Genomic DNA, 17,049 nt, shown 5'->3' on the forward strand with positions numbered 1-17,049 from the left:
CTCAGCCAATCCATTGTCCTCCTTGTTCCTAACGTGAGAGACCCTTTTGTGTAGGAAATTGTTCTGTGCTTAACCACGCACCAGTCCCAATCCTGACTTCTATGTAGCCCTGGACCCTCAGTGGCTTGACTTTGAACACTTGGTGGTCCTTTCCAGGTCTTTCCATCCTGGAGAACATGGTTTTACAGAAGTGTCCATGTAATGAAAGGAATGGGAGCAGAGAACTCATTTCAATATTTTTGAAACCTTAATCAGATGTCATGTTCTCCTCTTTGAAGCTCTCACCAGAGAGTGAATCATGTTGGAAAACCTAATACTTGTTTGAGTGTATTTTGTGTAGGGAGACATACATTCTGAAACACATGGAATGAGTGTGAAGGGGGAAGAATGCCTGATGGGATAGAGTGGAAACCTTGACCTGCCTTTTCTCCCTTCAGACAGCTCTCCGGGGTCTTACTGCCCCTGTGTTTAGAAAACACGATTGTGAGCTTTGACTGATGCACAGCCGTAAAGGGCTATCCCAAGTCCACTGTCCAGTAGGATCCAGGGATTCTGAAACTTCACCAGTGGGCAGGCAGAAAAGCTCAGATTAGCTTGAGGGTGATCTGGAAAGAGAAAGTCCTGCTGCAGGACAGGGATGGGGGAGGGGCCTGGAAAGAGTAAGGAAGACTGGACAAGGCAGCCTGGAGTAAACTGTTTTCAATTTCCAAACTTTACTGGCACTCATTTAATTTCTTAAATCTCCACGCCACTTCTGGAAAGAGAAGAGGAAGTGTGGATGGTTAAAGCACCTCAAAATTAAATCACGTCTTCTCAGAGCTTTTTTGTCTTGCCCTTCTGGCTCCAGGGGCCTATGCCATGTTGGTGCCTAAGTCTGCATTCTCAGGGGAAGCAGGGAACCTTGGTCAGAATGTCCAGGATGCTGAGCCCAGAAATGTCATTTGCCAGCAATGATATCTGTGTGCCAATACCCCTGAGATCTCTACCCATAGCCCGACCCTGAGCTGCAGATCTGTGGATCTAGCTCCTTCCAAGCATGGTTTTGTGGTTCTTTCCTGGGAAATACCCTGTATAGAAGAGCCTGGAAAGCTATACACAGTCCATGGGGTCACAAAGGGTTGGACTGGACTGAGAGACTAACATACACACACACACACACACACACACACACACACACACACACACACGTTGTCAGGCACAATTTTAAGAGCTCTGAATGTTTGACTAGTTAACAAATATTATTTTCAAGTCAAGAAACAGGTGTGGAAGGTTAAGCAACATTGCGTAAGGATGCTCATCTATGAATTGGCAGAGCAACACTGAATCTCTGAAGGCTGACTTCCAAACATGTATTCTTAATCACAATATTAATATTTGGTCTACCTATTGGGACTAGACAACCATGTATACATACAGGGATGAAAAGAGTTCCTTACTGAAAAATTAATAAAAAATTGCAAGATTATTATTTCAAATGAAGAACAGTAAAAATGATGTTGAAAATAGGTTATCTATAAAAGATACCCATTGGCAAAATTGCAGTAGAAAGGTTCCATTAACTTTATCCATCACATCAACTACGATGGTTTCCATACCACTGATTCAGCATCACAGTCAAGAGTTAAAGACTTTGAATCCACATTCATTTGTTTGAAAAATACTGATCAATCTGAGATCCAGGAAAGTAGTACAGGAATCTCAGCAGTCATCTAGTCATCTAGATGACCATTTATACATGAAAATATTGAGATGAAGGGAAATGAGGTGACTTCCTCATATCAAATCGCTGGACCAAGAGGGTTCTGTTAGGTGGAACCCAGGTCTCCTGACTAATGAGTTTTCCTCTACCCAGAAGACTCTGTATTTAAAGGCTGTTACATGTGCCCATCTGTGTTGCTCATGATCATTGCACTAGATGGTAAGCAGGAGTGGCATGGACATTGGACAGAGCCTAGAAAAGAAATTCACCACAGATTAAAATTCAGCATTCAGCAGTATATTGGCTGTATTAATGGAGATAGAGCACCTGAAACAAAGAAGGTGACAGTTCTGATCTACCCAGTGTTAGTTATACTAACCTGGCCTACTGCACCCATTTTCAGTTCAGTTCAGTTGCTCAGTCATGTCTGACTCTTTGTGACCCCATGAACCACAGTACGCCAGGCCGCCCTCTCCATAACTAACTGCCAGAGCCTACTCAAACTCATGTCCATTGAGTTGGTGAAGACATCCAACCATCTCATCCTCTCTCGTCCCCTTCTCGTCCTGCCCTCAACCTTTCCCAGCATCAGGGTCTTTTCAAATGAGTCAGCTCATCACATCAGGTGGCCAAAGTGTTGGAGTTTCAGCTTCAGCATCAGTTCTTCCAATGAATATTCAGGGATGATTTCCTTTAGGATGGACTGGTTGGATCTCCGGCAGTCCAAGGGACTCTCAAGAGTTTCCTCCAACACCACAGTTCAGCACTCAGCTTTCTTTATAGTCCAACTCTCCCATCCGGATATGACTACTGGAAAAACCATAGCCTTGACTAGACGGACCTTTGTTGACAAAGTAATATCTCCCCTTTTTAATATGCTGTCTAGGTTGGTCATAACTTTCCTTCCAAGGAGTAAGTGTCTTTTAATTTCATGGCTACAGTCACCATCTGCAGTGATTTTGGAGCCCCCCCAAATAAAGTCAGCCACTGTTTCCCCATCTATTTGCCATGAAGTGATAGGGCTGGATGCCATGATCTTAGTTTTCTGAATTTGAGCTTTAAGCCAACATTCTCACTCTCCTCTTTCACTTTCATCAAGAGGCTCTTTAGTTCTTCTTCACTTTCTGCCATAAGGGTGGTATCATCTGGATATCTGAGGTTATTGATATTTCTCCTGGCAATCTTGATTCTAGCTTGTGCTTCATGCAATCCAGCGTTTCTCATGATGTACTCTGCATAGAAGTTAAATAAGCAAGGTGACAATATATAGCCTTGGTGTACTCCTTTTCCTATTTGGAACCAGTCTGTTGTTCTATGTTCAGTTCTAACTGTTGCTTCTTGACCTGCATATAGGTTTCCTAGGAGGCAGGTCAGGTGGACTGGTAGCACCTATTTTTAGACACTACATATTTTCAAAGAAGGGGATTGGGAGGCTCAAAGAGAGATCGGACTTCAAATATCTGAAGGGCTATCATGTGAGAGGAAGGTTAGATCTCTACTTTGGCTTCTATAAGTTTAACCAGAAGCAGGGAAGCCACAAAAGGGCACTTGTTTGGAAATCAAACAGGCCTGAGTACACGTCCACAGGGCCACTCACTAGCTATGACCTTGGGATGACTTACTCCATTAAGACCAGATGTGTTCATCTCTAGGATAGAGATTTCTCTTTCATAGAATTTTGTGGAAATACATCATTAGGGTATACTTAAACATGGCTGCTTTCCTAAACTAAAGGTTCTGAAGTATAAATGAGCTCCAGTGGACATTAAGCATGTGTGTGCTGCCATCCATTCCCTCACCCACCACCAACCATGGTCCTGATTTTTCTTTGCTTGTAAGGGATACATCACCCTCTGTGGGTCGTCCTTCCCAACCTTCTGCAACTTTCCCCTTTTAGGGCAACCACAGCACAGAGAAGCACTTCCTCCTGCTGGGTTTCTTCAACTGGCCTTCCCTGCAGTCTGTCCTGTTCGTCCTCGTCCTCCTATGCTACCTCCTGACTCTGATGGGCAACTTAGCACTGGCTGCTGGTGGTGCTAGCCTTCACATGCGCCTGCACACACCCATGTACTGCTTCCTCTGCCATCTGACTCTGATGGATGTGGGCTTCACCACAAGTATGGTGCCACCCCTGCTGGCCAACCTGTGCAGCTGGACGCTGGGGTTGGAGTGCAGTGGCTGCCTGGAACAGCTGTGTGCATCGCTGGCGCTGGGCTCTGCTGAGTGCGTCCTCCCAGTGATGATGGCTCTGGACTGCATTTTCATCCTGTTACTTCCATCCGCCATCATCCTGATCTCTTATGGCACCGTGTCCCATGCTGTATTCGGCATGAGGACCGGAGGCTGTCTCAGGAAAGCGGTGGGCACCTGAGGGTCTCACCTGAGAGTCGTCTGCATGTTCCATTCATCCACCATCTACCCCTACCTACAACCCACTCACAGCTACAACCAACATTGGGCAAGTTCATTTCTCTTTTCTACACTGTAGTCACACCCACTCTCAACCCACTCCTCTCCACCCTAAGGAATAATGAAGTGAAGGGGGGCAGTGAGGAATTCCTGAGGGGTCAGGCGAGAGGGCAAGATGCACAGTGAGTCAATCAGGGAGGGAAGGAGGGGAGTGTTACCCCAGAGCCCAAGGATGGGAACGTCCTTTGGAAAGTCAGTCAGTTTAGCCTTCAGGCTGTTCATTTCTCCATGAGAATCTGCAGGATCTGTCCTTAAAGAGCCCATGGTTAATGGGAAGGTCCTTTCCTCTCATCAGGAAAGGGTCATGTGCTATAAGTAAAAAACCCCACATCCTTTATCTGTGCAGGTTTAGCGAGGGGGAAATGGCCCTTGGGCTTTCTCCTAAGCTGATAAAAAAAAATGATTTTTGGAGGACTTTTGGGGGGATAACGTATCCCTCAGTCAAGAGACCAAATTCTGGTAAGAGATGCATGACGATCCCAGTCTGATGGAAAACACCATGGAAGATGCCATGGTGTCTGATATCAGAAAAATCCCAAGTGACAATAAAATAGACTCTACCCTGAAGGAGACTCCATTCAAAAAAAAATCAGTGCAACTGAATGTCTACCTTTCCAGTTAAATAGTACCCACCCCAGAGTACACCACTCATAATTGTAATGAGCAATACCTATGAGTGTGCCTTGTGCTGAGTGGGGTTACGTTCAGAAACACTTCTGCAGGAAGTGGTTCTTGAGACAGTTATAAAGAAGGGAAGAGACTAGTGTGGGAGAGGGTGGACATATTTCAGGCTGAGAGAAAAACATAATGTTATCAGGAGGGAGACATGAGGTGGTGACATGGAGGAGGAAAGGAAGGGAATGAGACGGAGGAGGCTGAGAGGAAAAAGTTCCACTAGGCAGACTTTGGACAGAGTGTTGGGGTCAACCCAGAAACCGATCCCCACCCCCTTAACTCAACCCAGAGAAGACCTGCTAGAGCCTAAGGCAGGCAGGACAGAGACTGCTCCCCAGTACCCCACCTTTCTGAAAGTGTTCCCACCTATAGCACATCTATTCCCAAAGACCCCCATGAGAGGCATAAAATCTCTAGATCCCTAAGGTGAGTATCTTGCCATGATTGCCATCATCCCCAGAAATAGGAACCATTTACATGGATGTGACCTAAGAAATGCTTGGTCAGGAGGTATTTTTATTGACTCTCCAATAGCAAAAGTGAAAGTAAATTCAGGAGACCATGCAAGAGCCAGGACTTGTACTTGGACTCTCCATTGCCTAAAAGAATATGCTAATTATCTCTGTAACAGAACAAAGTTGTAAATTCCATTATGTTTATCGGGATATGATCACAGTCCTATTGATAAATGTCCACTGTTTATCTAGTCTTGTGACACATGAATCATGGGTTAACTTTGATCGTATCTCTCTTTTACCTCGTCCAGAGTAGTTTCAAGGAATCTGGGGAGCTGGGTTTCAGCAAGTACACTTAGGGTATATAAGGTTTTCACAAAAGCTGGTCGGGGTCCTTGGCTAAGAGGAGACTCTGCCTTGGGTCTGCCAGTGTAATAAACTGCACTCCAGTATCTGCATTGTCCTTCTGAGTGAGTTTGTTTCCCAGAATGTGTGGCTACAACAGTCCCACAGACCCTACCAGTGGACCCTGCAAGGTCTCAATGCAAGAGGACTCAGGAGCCCAATGACCAGGTCCTCTTCACAGAAACTTTCTTCACATTGGGTAGGTATCTATGCCCATCTCCTTCCCTTCGAGATGTCTTCCTTGCCACCCCATCTCCCCAGCACTGTCCCTCATGTACCCCTGAGAGTTCCACCATGTCTCAGAGGTTCTCTCTCTTTCCCCTCTGCAGTATCGAATCCTAACTTATGAAACTGGTGGCAGCTATCTCTGTGCTCAAGATAGTAGAAACAGGAGAGAGAGCAAAGGAGCTGGCCTCCCATTTATAGAAGCAGCTAAGTTGGAAATCCCCTGCCTGCCTGCTGTTTGTATAAGGCTTTCCTGGACCCTTTGTTCTTGCAAGTGCTTTCACTTTCTCTACAGAGGATTCTGTAAGCAGAAATGTCACCTAATCAAGCATGTCTCCTTTCAGCCAATCCATTGCCCTTCTTGTTCTTAATGTGACATGACCCTTTTGTGTTGGAAATTGTTGTGTGCTTAACCACCCACCACTCCCAATCCTGACTTCTATGTAGTCCTGGACCCTCAGGGGCTGGAAGAATCTGAACACTTGGTGATCCTCTCCAGTGCTTTTAAGAACCCTAGATAGCATATTGAAAAGCAGAGACATTACTTTGCCAACAAAGGTTCGTCTAGTCAAGGCTATGGTTTTTCCTGTGGTCATGTATGGATGTGAGAGTTGGACTGTGAAGAAGGCTGAGCACAGAAGAATTGATGCTTTTGAACTGTGGTGTTGGAGAAGACTCTTGAGAGTCCCTTGGATTGCAAGGAGATCCAACAAGTCCATTCTGAAGGAGGTCAGCTCTGGGATTTCTTTGGAAGGAATGATGCTAAAGCTGAAACTCCAGTACTTTGGCCACCTCATGCGAAGAGTTGACTCATTGGAAAAGACTCTGATGCTGGGAGGGATTGGGGGCAAGAGGAGAAGGGGACGACAGAGGATGAGATGGCTGGATGGCATCACTGACTTGATGCATATGAGTTTGGGTGAACTCCAGGAGTTGGTGATGGACAGGGAGGCCTGGTGTGCTGCGATTCATGGGGTCGCAAAGAGTCAGACACAACTGAGTGACTGATCTGATCTGATCTGACTGGCCCATGACCCCTCCTTCTCCTGCCAGTATTTAGGGGTCTTTCTGAGAGGAAGAGTGCCCTGGACATGACAGTGAGAGTTGCTGTGGGTGATGTGACCAGGAGCAGCCTGTTCACACCAGCCTGACAGAATGTGTGAAATACACCAGGAGAAGCAGACATAAGACACATAAACCTGCACTGAGAAGAGACATGATTCCAGTCCAGGGATGCCACTTGCTGAATTAACTTGGGCAAATCTGTTCATCTCCCGAGATGTTGGTTTTCTGGTCTATAAATGACATGATTGGAGAGAAGTCCTAAGGGTCTTCAGGCTCAAGAAACTTTCTTTATATACTGTCCCTTACAAAGAATTTTAGATTCCCGATTCTTGAGCTTCCTAGCACTCTTCTTCTCCTGTGGGAGAACCTGCAAACCAAATCCACTACCTGAGAACTATCCGGAACTGCCAGTCAAACGCTGACTCTCACCTTCTAGATGTCAAAACAATCACACATCCACTCTCACACCATAGTTCCTCTACTTCTTGGCCTTTCCTCCTGGAGACTCACTAGTGTCATCTCACACGTTCCTAAGGTGCTTCTTACTCTGTGCCTCTTTGGATTTGGATCAGGATGACAAGGGAGTACATAAGCTCTGTGTTCTCCTGGAATTTTTTTCCTTACCCCGATCTCCTAACTTCCCAGATTAATCTCTGCCCTTTTCCTAAGGCTCAGGATGTTTCTACACCCTCCTCTCCCCTTTTCTGAGAGTGATTACTAAAAGTTCCTCCTAAAGTTCAATGTAAAAAGTCTTCAGAAATGCCAGGTATTCATCTTTGTTTGCTGTGTTTCAGTGACCCTTTAGTGTACCTTCACTCCCTGACAGGTTTTGAATGATCCCATTTTACTTCTAGCTCTTTCCATCCTGGAGAATATGATTTTACAGAAGTGTCCGTGTAATGAAAGTAATGGGAGCTGAGAACTCATTCCAATACTTTAAAAACCTTAACATAAATCATGTTCTCCTCTTTGAAGCTCTCACTAGAGAGAGAATCAAGTTGGAAAACCTAATACATATTTAAGCATATTTCATGCATGTGTGGGGAAAGACATATATTCTGAAATACACAGAATAAGTATGAAGGGGGAAGAATGCCTGATGGAATCAAGTGCAGGGTTAAAGTTGCAGGATATAAAATTAACACACAGAAAGCCCTTGCATTCCTATACACTAACAATGAGAAAACAGAGAAATTAAGGAAACAATACCATTCACCATTGCAATGAAAAGAATAAAATACATACGAATATATCTACCTAAAGAAACAAAAAACATATATATAGAAAACTATAAAACACTGATGAAAGAAATCAAAGAGGACACAAATAGATGGAGAAATATACCATGTTCATGGATTGGAAATATCAATATAGTGAAAATGAGTATACTACCCAGTAATCCATAGATTCAATGCAATCCCTATCAAGCTACCAATGGTATTTTTCAGAGAACTAGAACAAATAATTTCACAGTTTGTATGGAAGTACAAAACACCTCAAATAGCCAAAGCAATCTTGAGAAAGAAGAATGGAACTGGAGGAATCAACCTGCCTGACTTCAGGCTGTACTACAAAACTACAGTCATCAAGACAGTATGGTACGGGCACAAAGACAGAAACATAGATCAATGGAACAAAATAGAAAGCCCAGAGATAAATCCACACACCTATGGACACCTTATCTTTGCCAAATAAGGCAAGAATATACAATGGAGAAAAGACAATGCCTTTAACAAGTGGTGCTGGGAAAACTGGTCAACCACTTGTAAAAGAATGAAACTAGAACACTTTTTAACACCATACACAAAAATAAAATCAAAATGGATTATAGATCTAAATGTAAGACCAGAAACTATAAAACTCCTAGAGGAAAACATAGGCAAAACACTCTCCAACATAGATCATGGCAGGATCCTCTATAACCCACCTCCCAGAGTAATGGAAATAAAATAAAAAATAAACAAATGAGACCTAATTAAACTTAAAAGTTTTTGCACAACGAAGGAAACCATAAGCAAGGTGAAAAGCCATCCTTCAGAATGGGAGAAAAAAATAGCAACTGAAGCAACTGACAAAGAATTAATCTCAAAAATATACAAGCAACTCCTGTAGCTCAATTCCAGAAAAATAAATGACACAATCAAAAAATGGGCCGAAGAACTAAACAGGCATTTCTCCAAAGAAGACATACAGATGGCTAACAAACACATGAAAAGATGCTCAACATCACTCATTATCAGAGAAATGCAAATCAAAACCACAGTGAGGTACCATCTCACAGTGGCCAGAATGGCTGCTATCCAAAAGTCTACAAACAATAAATGTTGGAGAGGGTGTGGAGAAAAGGGAACCTGCTTACACTGTTGGTAGGAATGCAAACTAGTACTGCTACTATGGAGAACAGTGTGGAGATTCCTTAAAAAACTGGAAATAGAACTGCCATATGACCCAGCAATCCCACTGCTGGGCATACACACCGAGGAAACCAGAATTGAAACAGACACATGTACTGCAATGTTCATCGCAGCACTGTTTATAACAGCCAGGACATGGAAGCCACCTGGATATCCATCAGCAGATGAATGCATAAGAAAGCAGTGGTACATATACACAATGGGATATTACTCAGCCATTAAAAAGAATACATTTGAATCAGTTCTAATGAGGTGGATGAAACTGGAGCCTATTATGCAGAGTGAAGTAAGTCAGAAAAAAATACACCAATACAGTATACTAACGCATATATATGGAATTTAGAAAGATGGTAACTATAACCCTATATGTGAGACAGCAAAGAGACACAGATGTAAAGAACAGTCTTTTGGACTCAGCGGGAGAAGGTGAGGGTGGGATGATTTGACAGAATAGCATTGAAACATGTATATTATCAGATGTGAAACAGATTGCCATACCAGGTTCGCTGCATGGGACAGAGTGCTCAGGGCTGATGTACTGGGATGACCCAGAGGGATGAGATGGGGAGGGAAGTGGGAGGGAGGTTCAGGATGGGGAACACATGTACACCCATGGCTGATTCATGGCAATGTATGGCAAAACCACTACAAAACAACAACAACAACAAAGTACTGGGAGCCGAGAACTCATTCGAGTACTTTAAAAGCCTTACCATAAATCATGTTCTCCTCTTTGAAGCTCTCACGAGAGAGAGAATCAAGTTTGAAAACCTAATACTTATTTAAGTGTATTTCATGTGTGTGTGGAAAGACATACATTCTGAAACACACAGAATAAGTATGAAGGGGGAAGAATATCTGATGGAATCGAGTGGAAACCTTACCTGCCTTTCCTCCCTTCAGATAGTTCTCCAGGTTCCTATTGTCCCTGAGTTTAGAAGACAAGATTATGACCTTGGGCTGAAGCACAGCAGCAAAGGGCTTCCCCTGACCCTCCCTGAGTTCACTGTTCAATAGGATCGGGGAATTCTGAATCCTCACCCGTGTCCAGGCAGAAAAACTCAGATCAGGTTGAGGTTGATCTGGAAAGAGAAAGTCCTGCAGCAGGACAGGGACTAGGAATGGGCCCGGAGAGATTTAAAGTTTATCTGTCTGAACTAGTGTGTGTCTGTGTAATCACAGAATTAGGTGATTTGACTTTTTATAACTCTACATCTCTAGAACCATGGGTCTATAAGCCTGAATGTCATCTCTTGCATTTATTCATCTCCAGTATGACTATAAAATCATCAAATCACTGGACCAAGGTGGTTCTGTTAGGTGGAACCCAGGTCTGCTGACTTATGTTTTTTCCTGTTACACATGTGCCCATCTGTGTTGCTCATGATTGTCATACTAGGTGGTAAACAGGAGTGGCGTGGACATTGGACACAGCCTGGAAGAGAGACTCACCACAGATTAAAATTCAGCATTCAGCAGTATATTGGCTGTATTAATGGAGGTAGAGCACATCAAACAAAAGGGTGACAGTTCTGATCTACCCATTTTTAGTTATACTAACCTGGAGCATTGCATCTATTTTTAGGCATTTTTTTACATGCTTCCAAAGAAGGGGGTCAGGAGGCTCAAAAAAGAAATTTGTCTTCAAATATCTGAAGGGCTATCATGTGAGAGGAAGTTTAGGTTTCTACTTTCTACTTTGGCTCCTAGGAATACACCAGAAACAGGGAAGCAGCACAAGTGTATTGGTTCAGAAATCAAACAGGTCTGAGTACATGTCCAAAGGACCACTCAGTGGCTATGACCTTTGGACGCTTTATCTTATAGAGCTCAAGTATGTTCATCTTTAGGAGGGAGATTCTATCTTCCTCATCGAATTTTATGGTAAATACATCAACTAGGGTATCCTTATACATGGTTGTTTCCTAAACTAAGGATTCAGATCTGTAAATGAGCTCCCATGGACACCTAAACATGTGTATGCTGCCATCCATTTCCCCTCTGCACTCCCCATCCCTTTGCTTGTAAGGGATACATCACCCTTGTGTGTCATCCTTCCAAACCTTCTGCGAGTTTGCCCTTTAGGGCAACCACAGCACAGAGAAGCTCTTCCTCCTGTTGGGCTGTTCCGACGGGCCCTGCCTGCAGCCTGTCCTCTTTGCCCTCATCCTCCTCTGCTACCTCCTGACTCTAAGGGGCAACTTGGCGCTGGTGCTGCTGGCAGTGCACGACCATGTACTGCTTCCTCTGCCACCTGGCCCTGGTGGATGTGGGCTTCACCACAAGTGTGGTGCCTCTCCTGCTGGCCATCCTGCACAATCCGGTGCTGAGTCTGGAGCCGGTGGGTGCCTGGTGCAGCTGTGCGCATCGCTGGCTCTGGGCTCGGCTGAGTGTGTCCCCCAGGCAGTGATGGCTCTGGATCATGTGGCTGCTCGTGCCCTCTGCCGTGATCCTGGCCTACCTGGCAGCACGGCCCATGCTGTTGTGGCATGAGGGCCAGAGGCAGCCTCAGGAAAGTGGTGGGCACCTGTGGGTCCCACCTGAAAGCCATCTGACTGTTCTGTGGATCCCTCCTCTACAGCTACCTGCAACCCATGCACAGCTACAACCAGTGGCAGGCAAGTTCATTTCTCTTTTCTACACTGTCACACATCCACCCTCATCCCACTCCTCTCCACCCTCAGGAATAAGGAAGAGAAGGAGGCAGCGAGGAGGTTCCTGAGGGATTTGGGGAGAGGGCAAGAGCACAGTGAGTCAGTCAGGGAAGGAAGGAGGGGAATGTTACCCAGGGCCCAAGGATGGGAATGTCCGGTGTAAAGACTAGACTTCAGGCTGTTCATTTCTCTATGAGGATCTGCAAGATTTGTCCTTAAGGAGCCCATGGTTAATGGGGAGGTCTCTTCCTCCCATCAGGAAAGGTTCATGTGCTGTAGGTAAAACCCCCATGTCCTTTATCTGTGCAAGTTTAGTGAGGGAGCATTGGCCCTTGAGCTTTCTCCTAATCTGATGAAAAAAAAACTTTGATTTTGGGAGGATCTTTCCCATCTTCGGGGGTATTATATCTCCCAGTTAATAGCTCATTTGCTGGTAAGAGATGATGAATATCCCAGTCTAGTGGAAGAGACCATGGAAGACCCCATGGTGTCTGACATCAGACATCCCTAAGTGACAATCAGATCATACTCAGCCCTGTAGGAGATTCCATCCAAAAAAAAGAAAAGCTCTGGTCTCTCATCGCAGGGCATCAGTACAACCAAATGCCCTCCTACCAAGTTAAGTAGTGCCCAGCCCAGAGCACTTGACTCATCGTTGTAATGAGCAACATGTATAAGTGTGCTTTGTGCTGAGTGGGGTTACGTTCATAAACGCTTCTACCAGAGGTGGTTCTTGAGACAGTTATAAAGAAGAGGAGACTAGTGGGAAAGAGGGTGGACATGTTTCAGGCTGTGAGAAAACATACAGGTGATCACGAGGGAGAAATGAGATGGAGGAAGAAAGGAAGGGAAGGAGATGGAGGACACGGAGAGGGACAAGCTCCACTAGCCAGACTGTGGGCAGAGTGTCGGGGTCAACCCAGAAATCAACCCCTACCCCCAGCACAGAAGTCCTGGCAGAGCCTCAGGCAGGCAGGCCAGAGACTGCTCTCTCACTCATTCACTTTTCTGGAAGTTTGTTCCCACCTAAAGTATATCTATTCCCAAGGAGCCCCCACTGGAGGCATAAAATTTCTAGATCCCCAAGGTGAATATCTTGCCATGACCACCATCATCCCCAGAAATAAGAGTGGTTTAATTGGGTGTGGGAAACAGAGTAAGAAGGGCCATGGTGCCAAGTTTCACTTCATAACAAACAGCTTTAAATAAGGAGAGGGGAAGTAATTTAATTTTTCTAAATTATTTATTAACATTATGTCACAGTAAATAAATCACTTCATAATAAGTCATTTCACTATTGTCTACAGGCAGAGTGTCAGTTTGACTCAATGATTATTGAGTCATATGAGAGAAGAAACACTGAGCTAAATATAGATGAAACACAGTAATTAGAAGAACATCGATCACAATCTATCTTGTTGACTGGGAAAGGAAATAGGAGTTTTTCTATGAATCGGACAGAACCAAGACAGGATGCAGCTGCAACTGTCTTTGAATGTCATCTCTAATAGGCCTTCAAATTCTAATATGTTCTAACATATCAAATATATGCAATTTTGCCAATTATTCAATCACACTAGAATTAAAGAATCAATTGGTTATAAATATTCTAGTCTTCCACCTCAATTCACCCCAAATCTTTTGCTTCTCCTATCACTCCATCTGCAGGATGGTCACCCACCAATGCAGGGGTATGTCATGAAGAGCAAATGGCCCTTTTTGATGCCATAATCTCCCATGATCTTCCCGTCTTCCAGTTTCTTTCCATTGCAGTTCACAATCTGATTCTTAGGGGGTATAGCGGTCCTCATCTTGATCATCTCCTTCACCTGGGTCACTGAGGTGGACCTTCGCACCTGGAGCTCATGCCTCTGCCCCCCCTCACCAGGCTCCACCAAAACCAAGGGCAGCTCCTCATCACTGGGCTTCACCACCTTCAGGGTGAGGTGGATGGACTTCTCCTTGTCGATGCCATACGATGACAGAGTTCTCTTTGGCTTTAGGGTCTTCGAGCCCAGCTGCAGGACCTGATCCGGCACAGGAACCTTGGTCCTAGAGCGGACACGTTCATTGATCTTATTCACTCTGTCTCCCAGATGGGCAGGGAAGGTCATTGGTTTCCATTTCTCAGAATGGACAGTCACCTGGACAAAAAAAGGCCAAGAGACAGTTGCCTAGATTTCCTGCCCTCTTCTACACCCCTTGTTCCCCCTCCTTTATTGCTCCCACCCTTCACTGCCAGTCTGGTGCTCCAGATCCTTTACAACAAGCTGTGTCCTTCCCTTGTTTCAAACGTCTCTTTTGAAATTATCAGGTTCTAATGCAAGAAAACCAGTCTGATTCTTTTGTAACCACACTTCTTATCCTTCCCCAAAATGTTATCAATGACTTCCCACCTAATTTACCTGTCTCCTATCCAGGTAAAAGTTGTCAGATGTTAAAAACAAAACATCTAAAAATATACGCCAGAGTTTATAAACACCTTTCAAAGAGAATTTCGCAGACTTCACATTCTCATGGAATACTCATAGGGCTGTCCTCCATGACGTGACTATTTTAGATGAAAACCCTGTTTAGGAAACATCTTCTCTGTACTATTTGTACTTTTTTTTGGTAACAATAATTCATTTTTTATAGTGTCCCTATTTTCAGTATCACTTGGCCATATGTATTTCCTATGTTTTCCTATCCATCCATTATAGAATATGATCTCTTCCTTTTATCAAATTGGGGCTCCACTCACAGAAAGTAGGGACTACATCTGAGTCTTACTTCAGTAATCTCAACAAAGGGAATCTCATTCCTGCGCTCTTGCTGGAAAGTCTCAGAGGACTTCTTTCAGGCTTCATTCAAAAATATCTTTCCAGTCCAGATGCCACAGAGATTTCTTCACTGAACTCTCACTCTTCTGTGCTAAGCATTGCCCTCATTCCAGGTCCTCTTTGTAGAGAATATAGTCTCACATAAGGTAATGTAACAGGGCATTAACAACTTAAAATAAGTGAATTCTGTCAACCTCTCTTTTAAGAAAAGAAGAAAGCTTAAGTTTAATTGCCCTGGAGGCCTAAACAGGGTAAAAGAGAAAGGGATCAAGACAATATTTTCAGTTTCAAGCTTGCCAGCCCTGCTGAGCACAAAGCCCACTCCTGCTTCCTACCAAGTATCCCTAAGTGTGAACAGTGCAAGGTCTCGATGTAAGAGAACTCAGGAGCCCAAGAACTCTTATAGAAACTTTCTTCACATTCAGTAGGTATTGATGCCCATCTCCTCCCCTTCCAGATGTCTTCCCAGCAACACTCATCCCCCTCTTCATCTCCCAGAACTGTCCCTCATCTATTCCTGAGTCTCTCCCATGATTCAGAGGTCTTCTCCCTTCCCCCACCCCTGGTATCAAATCTCAACTCACAAGGAGGGTGGCAGGCATGTCTTCAATCAGAGGTGCAGAATCAGGAGACAGAGCAAAGGACCGGGCCTCCAGTTTAAATAAGCAGCCGAACGGGAAATACCCTGCCTGACTGCTGTATTTATTAAGCTTCCCCGTACCCTTTGCTCTTGCATGGTATGCTGAATTTACTTTCACTTTTGCTACTGGGGAGTCAATAAACAAAAATACCTCCCGACCAAGCACTTCTCAGGTCAGCCAATCCATTTGCCCTCCTTGTTCCAAACATGGGATGGTCTTTCTCTGTTGAGAATTTTTCCCTGATTAATCACCCACCACTCCCAATCCTGACTTGTGACTTCCAGCCTGCAGCTCTGACCCTCACTGGCTTGAAGATCTTTAACACTGGTGATCCTCCCCTTAGCTTTTAAGAGCCCCCTTGCCATTAGTCAGAGAACTTCCTTAGAACAGGGGTACCCGGGAGAGAACAGTGAGAGTTGCCATGTGTGATGTGACCAGGAGCAGCCTGTTAACCCCAGCTTAGCAGAATGTGAAAAGCTGGCCTACAGAAAACATGGGATAAATAACCCTGGACTGAGAAGAGCCATGAGTTCCAGTCCCAGGGCTGACACTCAATTAACCTGGGCAAATCTGTTCACCTCCCTGGATGCTGGCTTTCTGGTCTATAAAATGAGATGATTGGAGAGAATTTCTAAGTGTATTCCAGGCTCAGAAAATTTTGTTTATAAATATCCTTTACAAAGAACTTTAGATTGCTGGGTCTTGAGCTTTCTAGCACTTCCTACGGTGTCTACAAACCAAACCTACTACTTGAGAGCAACCCAAATCCAGCAGTCAAAAGCTGACTACTGCCTTCCACATGGAAAACAATCACACATCCCTTTCACACAAAGTGCCTCTATTTCCTCACCTTTACTCCTGGATACTCACTAGAAGCTATTTGCTTCCCGGCTCTTCAGATTTGGATTAGGATAAAAAGGGAATACATAACTGTGTGTGCTCAGGGAATTTTCTTGATATCTCCTCCTAACATTCCAAATTAATTGCTGTCTTTGTGCAAAGTCTCAGGTCCATGCCTGCTAAGTCACTTCAGTTGTGTCTGACTCATTGCGACCTCATGGATTGCAGGCTGCTCTGTCCATGGGATTCTCCAGGCAAGAATATTGGAGTGGTTTGCTGTGCCCTCCTCCAAGGGATCTTCCTGACCAGGCATCAAACCCGCATCTCTTGTGTCCCTGCATTGGCAGGCGGGTTCTTTACCACTAGTGCCTCCTGGGAATCCCCCAAACCCACTTTAAGAAAAACATTTATTGAAAGTGCTTTAAATGTTTTCAGAATGAACGATCTATAAAAAGGCCAAGTTGTCATCTTTGTTTACTGTGCTTTCAGTGATCGTTTACCATACCTTCACTCACTGAGAAATATCAAATGATCCCATTTATCCCAGGGATTTCCATCCTGGAGAACTTGGCTTTACACAAGTGCCTACACAGAGTAATGGGATCCAAGAGCTCACTCCAATATATCAATAAGTTTAACACAAATTATGTTTTCCTATTTGAAGCTCTTATCAGACAGTTAATAA

The 17,049-nt window shown here is 44.4% G+C and overlaps 2 protein-coding genes across 5 annotated transcripts in view; both read right to left on the reverse strand.

Annotated features, from left to right (window-relative positions):
• The window catches only part of LOC133236524 (protein C19orf12 homolog), a 60,919-nt gene extending 45,381 nt beyond the window's left edge, over positions 1 to 15,538 (reverse strand). The window contains exon 1 of one of the 4 annotated variants that reach the window (XM_061398601.1): positions 10,292 to 10,370. Coding sequence is in view for 1 of the 4 variants with exons in the window: in XM_061398600.1 (XP_061254584.1) it covers positions 15,468 to 15,485 (18 nt within the window). In the remaining 3 variants the exon portion in view is untranslated. Of the gene's footprint in view, positions 1 to 10,291; positions 10,374 to 15,467 lie in introns of those variants that run through there. The other 3 variants (XM_061398599.1, XM_061398600.1, XM_061398596.1) reach the window with 3 other exon arrangements.
• Positions 13,286 to 15,548, reverse strand: LOC133236536 (ubiquitin D-like). The gene is made up of 2 exons (XM_061398625.1): positions 15,468 to 15,548; positions 13,286 to 14,205 (listed from the first exon to the last, which is right to left on the reverse strand). Exons 1-2 carry the CDS (start codon positions 15,483 to 15,485, stop codon positions 13,735 to 13,737), a joined length of 489 nt encoding a protein of 162 aa, XP_061254609.1. The 5' UTR covers positions 15,486 to 15,548; the 3' UTR covers positions 13,286 to 13,734.
• Between the last annotated feature and the right edge of the window lie 1,501 nt (positions 15,549 to 17,049).

The sequence above is a fragment of the Bos javanicus genome, chromosome 23 (assembly GCF_032452875.1).
Source record: "Bos javanicus breed banteng chromosome 23, ARS-OSU_banteng_1.0, whole genome shotgun sequence".
In the NCBI taxonomy this organism is placed as follows: domain Eukaryota; kingdom Metazoa; phylum Chordata; class Mammalia; order Artiodactyla; family Bovidae; genus Bos; species Bos javanicus.